The following is an 18,455-nucleotide window of genomic DNA, read 5'->3' on the forward strand; positions in this document are numbered from 1 at the left end:
ATCCCACATTGCTGTGGTTTCTGAATCTTCTAGCCTCGTCAGTGACTCATAGACAGCTGGGGCTCTCTATTCCTATCATCACAAACAATTGTCAAAGATGCAGAAAAGATCAAATTAAATGAGTCCTGTAATTTTACATATAGAAATTTGCTCATGAAATAGAGTTTCTGGTCAAAAGTTTCATTTGAAAAGGAATTGCACATTTCTAGTCCTAGAGTGCCTGCCCTAGCTAGTGCAGAGCATAGAATTTAAATCCTAATGCCGCAAAAATAGAACTATGGTTTAACCAAATTACAAGAATGATTTTTTAGTGCAGAAATAGAACACCTGAGTGACACGGGTATCATTGCTGATGAGCACAAAGGGGCTCAGTACTGAGAAACCTGAACTCAGGAACACAGCAGAATCCATCATCCATAGCTCTGGCTTCCTATTTAGACCAACACAAAGTGTGAAAATGGCAGACAGGCAGTAGAAGGAGACGAACATGCTCACCAGGGTCAGGATGGTGCGCGTGGCCCTGGTCTCATGGTCAGGTCTTCGGGAGGGAATGTGGCTATGGATGTGTCGGACCCTCTCTTTGTGTCTGTGCAGGACAAGGACCATGGAGCCACTGGCCCAGATCATGAAAACCAAGCATACAACATCAATGGACGAGAATAGGACTAGAAGCAATAATGTTTTAAGCAGTTGTGGTGGGTGTGTGGAGCAGTATCTATAATGCATGTGCAGAGTTATATTTTGTTTGTCTCTTGGGCCAATCACTCTCAGAGGCACATAAACATTTACCAGGAGCTGCAGGATCCAGAAAAGACAGCCACAGACACCAAAGTATTTGTGGAATCTTGTGCTGGTCTTCCACCAAGAATTTTTAGTGCAAAGTTTTGTGACCTGGAAGCCACTGAGAAGACAGGTGGTGTTAAGAGAAACCCCTCTGGCTACTCTGGATAAATACAAAATAACTTTACATCCTGAATCATCCAGGAAGTTCTTCCATCCAAAACCTGCCATTGTCTGAGGGATCCCAGTGGATAAAATAACCAAGTTGTTGGCCAAGACCAGATGGTGGAGGATGGGGTCTGTGAGCCTCACCTTCTGTCCAGTGAGCAGGGTGTAACTGTAAAGGCAAAGGAGAGTGGAGTTCCCCAGGAGCCCTACTGCAATCCGAGTGAGGAAGACAACCCCCATTTCCATGTTACTTTGGGTCATTACTTCAATACCTAGGAAATAATTGATTTTATTGTGAGACAAAAATAGCATGAAAACAAATAACTACAAACAGGCTAACTAGCTGCATGCTGGTGACTCACGTCTGTTTTTCTAGCTACTCAGGAGGCTGAGATCTGAAAATCACGGTTTGATATCTGAGGATCGAGGTTTGAATTCAGCCTGGGCAGAATTGTCTCATGAGACTCTTATCTCCAATTAACCACTCAAAAAACAGAAGTGGTACTGTTGGTCAAAATGGTAGAGTGCTATTCTTGAGCAAAAGAGCTCACACAGCACCCAGGTCTTGGTTCAATCCCTAGGACCATCAAAACAAAACAAAAGACAAACTTCTTAGCCAAGCCATCAGTGAGTAATCCTAGCAACTCAGGAGGCTGAGATCAGATGATCATGGTTCAAAGCTGGCCCATGCAAAAGGTCTGTGAGACTCAATCCCCTTTTGAAATAAGGATACTGGGTTGAACTGGTGCCATCTTGGCCAAATGGCAGATGATATGGGATTAGGTTTAACCAGAAGGTACCATCTTGCCTTCATGGTGGAGGAAGGTGAAGTCTTACCCCCCAGGTGATGGGCATGCCTGAATTCCTATAGGCATGAGTGGGGACTTGGACAATAAGTTACTAGGTCTGCCAGTCCAGTGCCTTGAACTCATGAGACTCTGGCACTCCCTGTGACCCTGACCCTATTTAGGTCTAGACCAGCTCAGGCACCATGAAGCCATGGTTCTTGTGTCCTGGCTCTCCTCTGGCCGCCGTGGCATCCCACTTTGGTTCTCCATTGGAGTTGCTCTGGTTTGTTGGCATTGTTTTTCTGTTCTTTCCTTTCCTGCTCTCATGGTCAGTTTTCTAATTGTGTTAAGTGTATTCAAGGGACTGCATGTCTTGGGACAGAAGTCTCCAATAAGGACTGCCAGTGAGACCTCTCAAAATGTGGCTTGTCTGTTTCTCACAACTGACTTCCCATACAACACATTACACTACTGAAAAACGCCAGAAGTAGGGCAGAGCCATGGCTCAAGTGATGAAGCACTAGCCTTGAGCAAAAAGAAGCTCATGCCCAGTGCCAGGTCCTGAGTTGAAGCCCCAGGAGCAGCAAAACAAATACACCAACCCTGCAGAACTACATGATGTTATTTGAATTAATAGCATGATTTGTGAGGCTAGTGCTCTCCCACTTTGAACCACAGTTCCACCTTTGGTTTTATGGTATAGAATTGGAGATAAGACTCTCATATGAGGACTTCCTGCCTGGGCTGGCTTTGAACCAGAGTCCTCAGATCTCAGCCTCCTGAGTAGCTAGGATTCCAGGTGTGAGACCAACAGGAACATTATTTTCAAGGAAGGAGACTGGGTCTAAGCAAAAGGCCTTAGCAGTAGAAGACATTCTTTTGTTTACAAATGTATTTTGACTCGGTTAAGTTCCAAACACATCATATTCTCCTTAAAGGAAAGGTTTTTTATTTCCCTTGATTGCGTCCACATTTGATTTGCTTAGGCTTCTCTTTAACAGTTTAGTTATCTGTGAGTGGTCGCTATTTTTTTTTTATGTACTTCGATTGTGTTCACATCTGATTTTCGTTCAACTTTTCAAGATGAATTCCATGTGCCTTGTGCGGTTTCGGGGCTATATAAGCCATGTGTTTGTTGTATTCGGGCAATAGAGCTTTGTGACTAGAGTCCATCTACTGCCCGCTACCACTCCAATAAATGCTCAAATTAAGCCTTTGAAGTGGTGACTTCTCTGTTCTCGCAACTGGATATACCATACAACATTGGTGGCCCATCTGGGGATGGAAATTAGTGAGTGCTAGGAGCAGCAGTTGGGTTCCTTGAAGTCACTGGTGACCAGCTTCAGCTAGCCAGCTGCCATGAGATAGAAAAAAAACAACACAAATAAACAAGGGGAGGCAACCCCCTGAAACTTTTCAGGGCTTTGTGGTTTTTCCATCGTTCTGACAGCCAGTATTCATGGATACCGGATTTGCTATCCAAATCTTGTTGGAGTCACTCATTTTCTCTATTCTGAGGATTCATCCATCTGAAATTGAAAGGGTAAGGGGAGCAATATGCTTGAGAGCCCACCCTTATCCCCCCACATTGATAACCTGAGGGGGTCCTGGTTCTTGTTCACTGAGTGGGAGTGGCAGGCCCACTTGGCAGACTCTGAGAGTTTCAGTATGCTGAGTGTAAAAGGCCCACTTGGCAAACTCTAAGAATTCTGGTTGGGCTGAGCTCAGCCTTTGGTTTGGTCTGTCTTGGTTTTGTCTTCTATTTGTTAAGAATTGCTACCAGATTGTAAAAATGGCTCCTGATGTTCCATGGTAGAGTCCCTTATCTGAGAGACACCTGTGGAATGATAGTGCTAAGTACGTTAAAACCTTGGGAACAACAACTGAGGCCATCCTCTCCTGGATTAGGGCCCTGTCATTCTCTTTAGTTTTCCATCTCATCAGTAGGGGGAACAAAAGTTCCACTTAGAGCCCCCTCCAGTGTCTATTGGATACTTTTAAGTTAGGGTTTTCAGATGATTATGGGATCCAGGTTTCAAATTTTAAAGGGTTTTTGTACAGTAGATTGGCCTACCTTTGGAGTTGACTGGCCAACTGATTCTAGCTGTTTGGAATGGGGTAATCGGGAGTCCAAATCCATACATAAACCAATGGAGAGCCTTTTCCCTGTGATCTGACTCCTGTGTAATCCTTACCCTCTGGAAGGGGAAGAGAGGAAGCTCTTTCTTCCCTTCCCCACCCTAGAAGCCACTCAAGGAAGGTGGAAGTGGCAGGGAAGGCAAAAACCACAGATCTCTGCCCTCAGACAGGCACTCCCTTCTTCTTGGTGTCTGTCCCTTTCTCTTCCACTTTCCTATATAATTAGAAAAGTCAAAACCCTCCTTAAAAAAAAATAAACCTCAAACTCTCACTGGGCTGGTGGAATCTATTTTTCACACCCACTTCACGACGTGGGATGATTGCCATCAGCTCCTCTTGATTCTCTTGATTTCTGAAGAGAGAGAGAGAATTGGGGCAGAGGCTGGAAAAGCTGTTATCGGGCCCGGAGAGGGCTCACTGGAGCTAAGTCAGGACCACACTCAGCAGGTCTTTCCTTCCTCCTCACCTAATTGGGATCCTAACATGTTGGGAGGGAGAGCCTCATTGGACATTTTCCATTGGAGTCTATTATCAGGCATAAAAGGGGCTGCAAGGAAACCTATAAATTTATCAAACATCACAGAAGTGAAGCAGGGGGCACAGGAGGCCTTCACAGCCTTCCTGGAACACCTCCAGAAGGCTTATAGAACTTACACTCCCATAAATCCCATAGACCCTGAACATTCTATCAGTTCGGCTTTTGTGACTCAGTCAGCCCTGGATATCAGAAAGAAATTGCAGAAGTTAAAAGGGTTCCCTGGTATGAACTTGTCTCAGTTATTAGAGTTTGTCCAAAAACTGTCTGACAACAGAGGGTCCCCTGCCCCCACCCCCGCCCCCACCCCAAATTGAAAGTCAGGAGAAGCAAATGGCCCAGACACTGGCAATAGCAATAAGGGAAACTGAAAATAAACCTTGCCCCAGAGTTAAAAATGGGAGAGACTAAGTGATGATCAGCGTGCTTAATGCAGCGAGAGAGGACACTGAAAAAAGAAATGCCCCAAAAGAAAGGCACGGGGAAGGAGAAGAGAGGTCCTTGACCTTCAGGAAGATTGACCAGGCTGGAGTTTCATTTGTTTGAGCCCCTGGGAGCCCAAGATCACTCTTAACCTTGGGGACCACCTAGTGGACTTCTTGGTGGACCTGGAGCTCCTCATTCAGTTCTAGCCTCTCTGAGGGAGCCTACAACTTCCGGAAAGATGCTTATCCAAGGGGCAATGGGGAAATCAATTGCTTGCTCATGGGCTTCAGAAAGAACTGTGAACTTGGGGGAAAAAAATTCCATAACCCTTTTCTTCCTAGTAATTCCAGAGTGCCCTTATCCCCTTGCTGGGAGGAGATATTCTTAGGAAGTTGCAAGTAACTATTTCATTTGAGGAGGATGGAGCTTATTTTAACACCCCAGTAGATAAAGAAGTTCCACCACCAGTTTTCTTCCTTTTGACTTGTCCCTTGTCAGAGGACATGCAAGGAGAGCAGCCAACCACTTATCTCCAGGAACAACAATGGTATCTGCACATGTGGACTGAGACCAATCCTCTAGGACTGGCATAACACCGGGCACCAGGGGTGGTTCAGTTGGCATCAGATACCATTCCCACAAGGGTAAGATAGTACCCCCATGAGCCTAGAAGCAAAGAAAGGAATTGCTCCTCACATTCCAAGGTTCCTCAAGCATCCTGGTTCCACCGCACTGCTCTTGGGACATTCTTCTACTACTGGTTCCAAGCTGAGGACTACCACTGACCTGTGCAGGGTTTGAGGGAAGGAAAGGTGGGGACCTGTACATGCTGAGCCATGAGGTCAGATAAAGAGAATTGGAATGCCATTCTCTGACTTTCAGAAAGCTGGGAGTGGCCTGAGAAAGATCAACCCCTCCAGACCCAAGATTCTATCTGAAATGTGAGTTAATCAGAATCCAAACTTCCTTGGACCTTGGAGTTAGGTAAAGGCCTATGCACATGGTGGTTGTTTGCTGCTTGTCTCCGCTTCTTAAGATAAGGAAGCCACTATTCCCATGATTGTTTCCCATTATAGTGTCTATAACTTCAAAGGGATTGCTACCTTACCTTCTGCATGGACGCCCCTGTCTCATCATCAATAAAGACCCCGCTAATGGGACCTTTGGCATCTGTTGCTGGTGAGAGGCACAGGCAGCCTGGTACCCCAAAACCGGTTTCACAGTCTGGTTTCCATCATTGCCTTGCTCTAGGTTGTGGTGGGATAAGGCACTTGTGGAGGTTTGCAACAAGGAAATAAGAGGGCTGAGACAATACACCCGACAGTCCCCAACCCCTATACTTTACGGAGCCTTCTCTCTCTTCAGTTCTACACAGTCCTGGACATGAGGGCTGCATTTTTAAGCATTCATTTGGTATCAGTCAGCCCATTTTTGCTTTTCAATGGGAAGACCTTGGAGCAGGATTCCCTGGGCAAATGACCTGGACCAAAGTGGCCCCAAGGCTTTAAAAATTCTCCTACTTTGTTTGATGAAGCGTTAAATCAGGACTTAACGGAGTTCTGGCAGGGCCACACAAAATGCACCTTGCTTCCGTATGTGGATGATCTGCTCCTGGCCAGGCCGCCACTGAGGACCTCCTAGACACGCTCCAGACGTTTGACTCTCATGCTTCTGCCAAGAAAGCTCAGGTCTGTGTAATGAATGCACTCTATTTGGGGTACATCCTCCAACAAGGCAAGTGGCCCCTGTCAAAAAGGGGGTACTGAACTTATTATGAAAACTCTGGTGCCAAAGACCAGGAGGCAGGTATGTGAATTCCTGGGGGCTGTAGGATATTGCTATTTGTGCATTCGAAGTTTTGCAGAAATCTCAAGGCTCCCAAACACAGGAGGAAACCAAGCCTTAGCCTGGACAAATGTGGAGCAGCAAGATTTTGGGGCAACTTAACCATAAGGCTCTCTTTTCAGCCCCTGCCTTGGCTCTGCAAGATATCACTAAGCCTTCCCAATTGTTTGTCCATGAGGAAAAAGGACTGGCAAAGGGGGTCCTAGACCAGACTTTTTTTGCCAGTCCTGGGCCTTGAACTCAGGGCCCGAGCACTGTCCCTAGCTTCTTTTTGCTCAAGGCTAGCACTCAGCCACTTGAGCCACAGTGCCACTTCTGGCCATCCTCTATATATGTGGTGCTGGGGAATCGAACCTAGGGCTTCATGTATTAAAGGCAAGCACTCTTGCCACTAGGCCATATCCCCAGCAACTAGCCTATAGATCTTAAAGGCTAGACCTTGTGGCCACAGGATGGCTCACTTGTCTTCAAGCCATAGCCACCATAGCAATACAGACAGATTGACTATGGGGCAGGAACTCTTAGTCACTGTGCCACAGGCAGTAGAGACTGTTTCGTAGTCCACCACAGCACTGGCAGTTAAGTGCTAGAATTACTCAGGCGTATCAGGCCCTGTGGCTAGACCATGCTCATGTGTGGTTTAGCAAAACCCAGACAATCAATCCAGCCAGCCTCCCACCAAACAACCCCACTAGAACTTTCCATGACTATTCATTTGTCATGGACTTGATTCAGCCAGCTCACCCAGATTCAATTGATATTCCACCGAGTGAGCCAGAGGCAGTATTCTTTACCACGGGCAGTAGCCTTGTGCTGGAGGTTAAACTCCCCTCCTTGGGAAACAGATACTTCCTAGTATTTATTGATACTTTCTCAGGTTAGGTTAAAGCGTCCCTGATGAGACAGGAAACAGTTGTGACTGTAACTAAGAAATTATTGCATGAAATTATATGCCAATTCATCTTGCCTTTAACCTTAGGCTCTGATAATGGTCCTGCCTTGATAGCAAAAAATTTCCAGCAGTAGGAAAAACCTTAAATATTAATTGGAAACTTCATTATGCTTATCAGCCTCAGAGTTCAGGCAGGTTGAACAGATAAATTGGACTTGTAGGAAACCTTAACTAAATTCATTGTAGATACTTGTGAAAACGGTACCAATCTTTTACCCCTGGTTTTATTAACAACTCGATGTACTCCCTATATGGTGGGGTTTACCCCATTTAAAATGTTTGGAAGACCACCTGCCTTACTCCCTAGGCTCCGTTCTGAAATGTTAGCTGAACTTAGCAATGCATCTTTTCACAAGTTTTTACAGAATTTACAGGTGACTGAGCAGGAAGTGTTGAAAACAAGTTTTGACAGACCCTGCCATTGTTCAGATCTAGTTCATCCCTTCTAACCTGGAGACTCTATCTGGGTTAAAAAGTTTGTTGGAGAGGGTCTGACTCCTGTTTGGAAGGGATCCTACATTACTGTCCTGACCACCGTCACCAAATCTAGGCATGGCTCCATCACATGAGACTGAAGCCTCCTGATTCAGGGTGCAAGACACACACACTACTTAAGATCTACTGAAACTCAAACTTCTACATTGCCCTAATCCTTTTCCCTCTTCTCAAAATCAATTATTTGATTTTTTTTTGTAAATAAAAATTGGTGGTGTGGTACAGAGACTAGGTCTAAGCAAAAGGCCTTATTAATAGAGGTCATTCCTGAGTTTACAAATGTGTTTGGGGTTGGTAAGTTCCAGAAAAGTCCTGCTATCCTTAGATGATTAGTTCCTGATTTTCCTGATTGTGTTCACATCTGATTTGCTTGCTACTTTGCTAAGATTATTTCCAGGCAACTTGTGTGGTTTTTGCCCATATAATACCTGTGTCAGTTGTATTCACGGCAGTGGGACTTTGTGAATGGAGTCTATCTGCCCCCTTCTAGCACTCCAATAAAGACCCCGAATTTGGCCTTTTAAGTGGTAGCTTCTCTCCTCTCCCAACTGGATCTACCATACAGCTGTTTCTTATACTAAAACAGATTATCTTCAATAAAAATGGTTAAAATGTAAAATAGCCCTTAAATATAAGAAATATGGAAAGAAGTAGGCAATATCTTAATGTATCACATCAAAATTAAATAACAACTGTAGACATCTTGTAGACTGAGGAGGAAACACAAGAACTGCAGGAACTTCAATTTGTAAAAGGTATATCTTGTTAGTTTATTAGTAAGCAAATATAATCTAAATTTACTTAAGCAATTTCAAAGAATTAAGAAATCAAAAGAAGCCAGATAGTGGTGGCTGATGCCTGTAATCCTAGAACCTCAGGAGGCTGATAGCAAAGGATTATAGTTTGGAGCCAGTGGAAGCAGACAAATCTACAAGACTTTTTTTTTTTCCAGTCCTGGGGCTTGGACTCAGGGCCTGAGCACTGTCCCTGGCTTCTTTTTGCTCAAGGCTAGCACTCGGCCACTTGAGCCACAGCACCACTTCAGGCTGTTTTCTATATATGTGGTGCTGGGGAATCGAACCCAGGGCTTCATGTATACAAGATAAGCACTCTTGCCACTAGGCCATATTCCCAGCCCTTACAAGACTTTTTAATCTACAATTACCACCCAAATTCTAGAAGTGGAAATGTGGCTCAAGTGATAGAACAGCAGCCTTGAATGAAAGACTAACCAAGAAATGGAGGTCCTGAGTTCAACCCTGAGATTGGCGATCCCACATTACTGTGGTTTCTGAAGGCTCCAGCTTCTTCAGTGACTCCTGGACAACCTTGGCTCTCCAGCTCTCTGATCATAAACAATTTTCAAAGATGCAGAAAGACTGGATTAAGTGCCTACTGCTCATTACATAGAGGAATTTGCCTATGAAGTAAGAGTTTGTGGTCAAAAGTTTTCATTTGAAAAAGCTCAGGGACAGCAGCCAGGTCCTGAATTCTAGCCCCACAACCACCAACAACAACAGAAGATTCTCCTTAAGTAATATAAATGCATAGGGCAATGGGAGAGAAGGCAGAGGGAGAGAGGACATGCTGAGGAAATTGGCTGGGATGTGAATAAGCCAGGGTGATTTAAAGCCAACTGGCTCCACACATTCATATACTTTCTCACTGAACAATTTACTCCTTGCATGATACCTTTTGATGTTTATCTTCAAATAATAGGTGATTACTTTAAATGTAACCAGAAATCATGTTGAGATATTACTCATGACAAAGAAAATATGGAGGTGAATTAGATCATTTCAACAGAGAATGTTCTACCCGTAAGCACACAAAGCTGTGTGGTCTCCAGGATATGTGGACCTGTGGAGCTGTGCCAACACTGCTAGCTGAGGGAGGAGAGAGGCCTGTGACCCTCACCAAACATTTTTCCTAACAATAAAAGACATGCCACATTCTAACCCGGCCACAGCACAAATATTTGACAGAAAACCAATTTCTGTACTTGCTTGCAGGAGTTATATTTAAAACTGTCACTTACCTGAAAAGAACAGCTGCTGACCCAGTAGGAATTTGCTGTCAGGACAAGAGGAGCAGAGGCAGTAGTCACAGTGCATATACTCACCCACAGAAGCCCCAGATGAAGGCTCAGAATGATGTCATCTCCTTTGTGGATGTGATCATCGTGTCACCTGGAAGTGCAGTGACAGTGTGTGCATGGGGAACAGAGTTTCCCTGTGACAAACACTGGTGAATTGTGTATACTCATGAGCACCACTAAACTTTCACAATCATTTCCAACAGATGAGACCACATGGTAAAGAAAGTCCAGGGAATATGGGGAAACTTTTGAAGGCTGTCTTATTAGAAGTGAGGAAGGTAAATTGAATCTATAGTATAAGACTGTGAAACTGAGCAAATGAGAATTTTAGGGAATTTTTTTTTCTTTTGTCTCAAAGATGCCATTTCTTTCCTTAGCAAAGCACTATGTTAAAAAAAAAAAAAAAAGAATGTGGGCACTTGACGCTCGCACATGCAATCCTAGCTACCAGGAGGCTGAGATCTGAGGACTATGGTTCAAAGCCAAGTCTGTGAGACTCATATTTAATAAACCATTCACAAAAGCCCAAAGTGGCACTGTGGCTCAGAGACAGCAGCCAGGGCTGTTCAAGCCTCCTCAGTCCCTCCCAACACCCCCCCAAAAAGGGGGGGAAAAGGCTATCCCAAGTTGAAGTACTATGTGCTTCTTCACGATGTGCAAATAATCAAGGCTCAGAGATGTTTTACAATGATCTTTTTAATGGTTCTCCAGTAGCTTTGTAAGCTTTGCACATACTCACTTATTCCAGCCAATTTGACCTTATTAGCTGCAAAGGATATAGAAATCCTGAATGCAACTCTCATTCTGTACACAGCATGACCATTTTGCTTAATACTAAGGGGACTCTGTATATGAAAATAGAAACCAGGTCGTGCTGAGAGGGAAATTTATACAGACCCTTATGTTCAAAAGGGAAAAACCGAAAATACTACACCTATCTTTGCTCCTTACATGGCAATAAAAGTAATAGCAAGGGGGCTGGGAATGTGCCTAGCATGCATGAAGCCCTGGGTTCAATACTTCAGTATCACATAAACAGAAAAAGCCAGAAGTGGCTCAAATGGTAGAGTGCTAGCCTTGAGCAAAACAAGCTCAGGGGCAGTGCCCAAGCCCAGAGTTCAATCCCCAGGACTGGCAAAGAAAAAGTAATAGCAAGGTAAATACAATATGAAGACAAAGAAGAGTATACATATAAATGCAAGATGAAGAGTGATAGAAAAGAAAATCAATGAAGCCAAACGATGGACATTTGAAAAGACCAAAGAAATGGACAATACTTTTTCTTAGACTGGCAAAGGAAAAACCAGAAGAATCAAATGGCTGAATCAGAAATGGGATTGCAGAGCCCAATAGCTATACCCTTATGAACACAAAAGATGATGCTAAGTGAAATGAACTCCATGTTATGGAAACGACTGTTAGATCACTGTTGTGATCTAACCTTAGCTTCTATTGTTGATGATCCTCTTGTATCCCCTTTCTGTGGTTGTACCTGCACTATATCTGTATCTTATCTGAGTTCATTGGAAACTGTGTATACAGATATTATAACTAGGAAATGGAAAGGGAATACCAAAATCAAGAGACACAGGGTAAAAAAGACAAACGATTACAAAAGTAATACTTGCAAAACTGTTTAGTGTAAATCTACCGAACAACTCATGGGACGAAATGGAAAGGGGGAGGGAGAGGGGGGAATGAGGGAGGAGGTAACAAGTAGTACAAGAAATGTATCCAATGCCTAAGGTATGAAACTGTAACTGCTCTGTATATCAGTCTGACAATAAAAATTTAAAAAAATTTCTCTATAGGACTCTATCTCTATATAGCACAATGGAACCACATGATAGGACATGGACCCCAAGCAAGGTGTTGCCATGGTGCTGTTTCAAAAACAAACAAACAAAAAGAGGTCTGATTGACTTTGGATGTGCCTCAAGGGGTTGAGAGCTAAGCCCAGGCATTTAATTGGATCTCCAGTACTAAAGAAAAAAAATAGTGTCATCATAGACAGATGTTAGACTAGTTCAAAAAAGATAATTAAAATGGCTACCAATGGTAATTTCAATTTCTGGAAATTTGGGAGATAAAAAGTAAGAGCATCGAACTGGGCACTGGTGGCTCACACCTGTAAGGAGGCTAAGATCTGAGGATCACAATTTGAAGCCCCCTCAGGAAGAAAAGACTGTGAGATTGATCTCCAATTAATCACCACAGGCCCAGAGTTAAAGCCCCATGAACAGCCATCACACAACACACACACACACAAACACACACACACACACCCACACATACACACACCATTGTATCTAACTATTGTCTAATAGAAAAATACATATTTTCACTCCACTCTTGAGAGTCTCAATTTCCATGGGTTTAAGAAGAGGTGAATTCTAAGTTAATTATATGTATATAAAGCTATATGTGCCCTTACTCCTTTTTTATATTTCTTGAACTATCAGAATCAGTGGGATAAATCTTAAATTTCTCAAGAAATAAATGAGTGTACCATTAAAAAAAAAAAGAAATGAGATTGCAGAAATCAAGTAGAGTAGTGCAGAAATGAAATAGAGTAGTGTAGAAATGAAAAGAGAGCCAGGAAATGGCCTATAGTCCTAGCTATTCAGGAGGCTGAGCTTAAGAGGATCACAGTTTAAAGCCAGAACAAGCACATAAGTCCACAAGACTCCATCTCCGAAATAACAAACAGGGCACTTGTGGCTCATGTCTGTAACCTTAGCTGTTCAGGAGACTGAGATCTGAGGATCCTTGTTTGAAGCCAGCCCAGGAAGAAAAGCTTGTGAGACTCTTGCATTAACTACCAAAAAGCTGGAAGTGAAGCTGTGGTTCAAATGGTAGAGAGCTTGCCTTGAGCATAAAATCTCATAGACAGCACCCAGGCTCTGCATTCAAACCCGTGGACTTGAAGAACCTGAGCAGTCATTGCACCTCCATATTGTAGCTTGGGCCTGACCGGGCCCTGAAGCTTCCAGAGAATAACTGCAGAACATATCAATGTGAATGTTGTGGCAAGTCACAAGACCACCCCCAAGAAGACCACCGAGATTCAGACACTCCGAAATGCAAAAGCAAGGCAAAGCTTTATTTAACGAGCTGCCAACTCGGGCCTCGTCCTACCCACCGACACAGCGGAGGTTAGGAGGGAGCCCCGAGCTGTGATTACACAGGGCTTATAAAGGCAAAGAACAAGGTTACAACAATCAGCTGTGCAAGCAAGATTAGAACACAGGTACAAATCTGATTGGCTCAGGGTTCGATTCTAAAATGGGGTTCACGTGGTGGGGCCTGACTTCAAAGTCTGGCACCTCATTTCCCCCTTTTTCTTTTTGGTACCTTGGGAGCCAATCATGGCTCCATTCTGTCCATTTCAATGGCTTGCATGTTTAGGGGATGATATAGAGGTAAGGCATGGGCCAGTAAGGCCAAAAGTAGTATCTGAAAATAACTCTGGTCCCTCGGTTTTAAAGGGGGGCTGATGGGTGAAGATCATCCATCTTCTGTTAATTTCTTCAGGCTGACTCAGAGGCGTTGACCTTACCTAGCCAGGAACCTATAACCTTAGTCTACTGTACCAAGGGACTGCAGGATTCACCTCACTTTGGAGTGAGCTGCCAAAATAACATTAACACTAGCCAGGGTAGTAAGGAAAGAAGGCAAAAAGAAAATTATAACAATATTCAGTCTAACTTTCTTTTCTTGAGGCGAAGGCGAAGCTGCTGAGTTGGGTGCTTGGAGACCTCCCATGTTCCATCACGGTAGTTGTCATCCAGGGCAAAGGGGTCAGCTGGCCTGGCGTGGAAGCAATGAACCCAAGTGGCGATGCCGTCTAGGGTTCCTTCCACCGTGGTTCTTAGGATTTCAGTCCCCTGGTCTGAATAAATGGGGGGTAGGGACAGAAGCAGAATCACATAATGCCTTAAGTTGGGGTCACATTCTTGTACACGAGCTGCAAATAATTGAGTTTACACAAAAATTCAGCATTATCCAAATCAGCAAGCAATTCAGTCTGAAGGCTAGGGATAATGGGCGGGGGGTACCCGTACATTATTTCAAAAGGAGTAAAGCCAAGCTGATAGGGAGAATTTCTTACTCTAAGCAGAGCAAAAGGAAGGAGTGACACCCAGTCTGCGCCAGTCTCTAAGGCCAGTTTAGTTAAGGTTTCTTTTGGAGTCCGATTCATTCTCTTTACCTGTCCTGAACTCTGGGGTCTATAAGCACAATGCAATTTCCAATCCGTCCCCAGTGCTGCAGCTATTCCCTGACTTACTTTTGAGAAAAAGCCTGCCTGTTGTCTGACCCAGTGGTGGATGGGAAGCCATACCTGGGTAGGATTTCTTCCAGGATCTTCTTAGCCACTACATTCGCAGTCTCATGCTTTGTTAGATAGGCTTCAACCCATCCTGAAAAGGTGTCTACAAAAACTAGCAAATATTTGTAATTTCTGTGAAATCTACTTCCCAATACACACCTGGCCTATTCCCACAGAGGCGAGCTCCTTTAGTAATCTGTTGATTGGGCGCATTGGCAAGCTGACAGGCCTTTAACAGATCTCAATAAGGACACAATCTCAGGTCTACAAGCTTTCTTTACTAAACAGATGTATGAGCTTAAAATTCTCACTGCCAGTCAGGGCTTTGAGTAAATGCGGGGGTGAGATTTTAATCTATCCTCATTTGACAAACTTACCCTTACTAACCACTATCACAGATGACTGGCAAATTCCTGCCCAGTAGACAGACATGGGCATTGGAAAGGCATGCTTATGAACTATTCTTCTAGGACTTCCCGGCTTTAACTTTTGAAAGGCCAACAGTAGTGACTCTAGGATCTGACACCATCTCTGCCATCCAAGCAGTGGCTTACTGCCTCTGGATGCTCCATCACTTTTGTCCCAGGAGGAGTGACTTTCGACTTGGACTCAGGGCCTGAGTGCTGTCCCTCAGCTCTCCAGCTCAAGACTAGCACCGTACCACTTTTGAACTCCACACCACTCCGTTCCCAGCACTCTGCTGGCTGATTAGAGACAAGTCTCTCACAGGGACCTTTCTTTGCCCGGGCTGGCTTCGAACCGCAGATTCAGATCAATGAGTCTTATAAGGGGCCACTTTACTCCAATTATAAGCAACAAGGTGGTCCACACAGAAGTAGTTTTTAAGCATGCTCTTACCTGGAACTTATTAAGGGTCAGTATTAGATCTTGACAAACTTGTAGGAATCACCTGTGCTTCTCTGTGGGCCTGCTGGAAACTGTTACAAAAAACCTACAAAGAAGCTGGAATGGCAATTAAACATTTGGTAGCCATAATTCTCCTTTTCTCACTTTTGCAATAATTATTTAGGACAATTTTACTTCCAAATTTCTTATCTAGAAATGTATTCTTGATTTCCAAAGCCTTTCTAACACTAACAACACTTTAGCTTTTATCTGCATCAGAAAAACTGAAGCTCACAGGCAATCTGAAACCAGGTGCCGCCCTTTGCTTACGGGCTGCTTGTTTCAAAAGAGCCTCTTTTTTTTTTCTTCAGTCCCAGTTACTGCATGGCATGAAGACCTTTGAATTTAAACTTAGTTTTGCATCATACTGCAGTCTTGAACATGTTCACACTCACACATGCACACACACACATACATTTTCAAAAGATCTTAAAGCGCGCTGAATAAGCATCGGCCATACATTTTAAGACAAAAACTAACAAATGATTTTAGCATTCTCCAGCCTCATTTTCCAGGGCTTGATGGTTTTAGTAAAACATTTTTAGTCTTAGTAAAACATTTTAGCGCACCAAACAATTTTCTGCTTAAGAAGGCTGGGTGGGGGTCCCCCCAGAGTTCTTTCTGTGGACACTCACACTCTGATTGTGAACCATCGCCTGTACATCTTTCCAATGAGCTATACAGGTTTGACACAAAAGAGACTGTTAAGACTTACAAACAACAGAGATGACAGCGCGGCATGGTGAGGTCACTCCCTGCCACCTGTGGGTGGCTTGGGCTGGCCCTACGTCCACCCCTGTCAGCGGCTGGGGGTCAGGACTTGGGGCTGATGCGTCCGTGTCCTGGGCTGTTGGCGAGTTGACTGGGCAGGACCCTCTGGAGCGGAGGGCACAGCTGAAATATTTTCCTCAGAGTCCTCCTCTTGTAGAGTTAACTGGGGTGGGGAGTATGGAGAGGGAAACATTTCCTCCGTGCTTCCTCCCTGGAGGACAGGTGGGTATAATTTCTTCTCTTCCTTCTTGGTTTCTTGTTGGGTCTGCTTTCTCTGCTCCGGCTCAAATGCTTATTTTCTCTCTTATTACCCTCGTATCGTCCTCTCCCCTAACCCTCGGCCTGCAGGTCTGTCAGGGTGAGACGTAGGGGCGACTCCGGCCTGGCGTGCGCGCGACCCGCGTGGCAATGTGACCGCTATCCTACCCTGGGAGCTAGTGTACATAGACCAAGGAGTAAGCTTCTGAGAGCGAACTAACTTTATTGAGAGAGGGACAAGGGGAGATGATCCGGGGGAAGGGGGTTGGCCAGGATTCCGATAGGCCAAAAGGCTGTCACTTGACCTCCAAGGGGCTGGTCACTTGACCTCCAAGGGGCTACGTCACTCTGAGCGCGCCAAACCAGGGCGGGGCTGGTAGGCGCCAGGCTGGCTGCCAGCTAAGTCAGGGGTCTATTTGCCCAACCGGTTTCTCTGGATTCCAATGTAGAGAGGATGGAAGGGCCGCATTCCCCAGCTGGGGGAGGTGCATCAGGCCCCTTCCATCTAGGGGGGAAGATGGACCCCAACATCTGCCTCTTTTATATATATTTTTTTTCGAACAGCAGGAGGCGCCCTACTCGAGAGCGCGCCATGTCTTAGGTTGCCCCCCCGCAAGGGGAGTCTTACCCGTCTTGGGCTAACGCCCTAGCTCTTCAGGCTGACCTTCCTGCCAGGCTGGAGGGCCCGATGAGAGGCCTTGGGGAGAGTAGGATTGGCATTCGAAAGAAAGCCTGATAATTTTTTCCCGTGCCGGCGGACCTTACTGAGCAGCAGGTCCTAGGGTTTGAGTGACGAGCCTCTTGGGGTTCTTATATGGCTAAAAGGCCAAAGGCCACTTGGTACCTAGACAGCTCTGGCCCATCGCTTACAACAAGAGACCCAATGTAAACATAAGGTAAATGGGAGCATAAAGCAGACATGAGCATAAGCAATCGTAATACAAGGCAAATGCAAACATGAGCAACTGTAACACATGAGCAGTTGTAACACATGAGTAATTACAACAAGGCACAAGGCAATGGAGGGTCTCTTATCGGGGTCAGTCCACGGAAAACAGGAATTCTGGTCCAGTCTGGTGTCGCTCAAGGCAGCGCAGATGGCTCTTCCTTCCCTCGATGGTGAGGTAGAGGGGCAGGTTCAGGTCCTGGCGATGTGGCAGCCAGAATGCTGGTAACTTAACAACTGAGGTTAGTAAAACACTTCACAATAAACATTACAGCAAGGTGCCAATACCTTACTTATTATAAACATTTATAATAAAACATTAAAGTGTCCAAGTCCTTTAGCTCCTATTTCCCTCCAATGGGGACCCCTGAGATAAGCAGCAAAGGGGGGAGCGAAAGAGAGGGACAACCGTGCAAAATTTCCCTTTGGTCCTTGTGCAAGGCTGTGGGCCACGCTGCCACAGCAAACGTTACTCCAAAGGGCGTCAGGCAGGGTCCAGGGAAGAAACAGGGCCGACACTGGGTCCAGGTCCATCGCTGGTGCAGGCAGGCTTTCCCGTTTCTCCTTAGAAAATTCCACCTCGGTCTTTGCTTTCCTGAGAGGAAACAAGGGGAGACATCCCTCAAGGGCAGGTGCCCTTGGGTGGTCATTCTGTTGGACAATATTTTACATCTCTAGCTGGTATCCAGATTGGATTCGGTTCCCCAGTAGGGAAGATGCAGGCAAATCCCCTTCCTGCGCTGATAATTGGGTCGGGTCCACGCCACGCCCCTGTCAGAGAATCCTTCCACCGGGCCTCCACTTTTAAGTAGGGTGTTTGGCTTGACCAGTGTCTCTAGAAAGCCGACAGAGGTTGGTCCTTAGAGAAATTTAAAATATTCAATGTAAACATCGCTGTCCTCAGCTGGTCCTGGGGGCTTCCCCCCACTTTTTGTTTTAATAATTGATCCTTCAGGGTCCTATTATGCCTCTCAATTATGGCTTGACCCTTTGGGTTATAAGGTATTCCAGTGGTATG

The 18,455-nt window shown here is 45.0% G+C and overlaps 1 protein-coding gene across 1 annotated transcript; it reads right to left on the bottom strand.

Annotated features, from left to right (window-relative positions):
* Positions 1–291: 291 nt before the first annotated feature.
* Positions 292–1,209, bottom strand: LOC125368159 (vomeronasal type-1 receptor 1-like). The gene has a single exon (XM_048369014.1). It carries the CDS (start codon positions 1,207–1,209, stop codon positions 292–294), a length of 918 nt encoding a protein of 305 aa, XP_048224971.1.
* Between the last annotated feature and the right edge of the window lie 17,246 nt (positions 1,210–18,455).

This window comes from Perognathus longimembris, chromosome 20, assembly GCF_023159225.1.
Source record: "Perognathus longimembris pacificus isolate PPM17 chromosome 20, ASM2315922v1, whole genome shotgun sequence".
Lineage (NCBI taxonomy): Eukaryota > Metazoa > Chordata > Mammalia > Rodentia > Heteromyidae > Perognathus > Perognathus longimembris.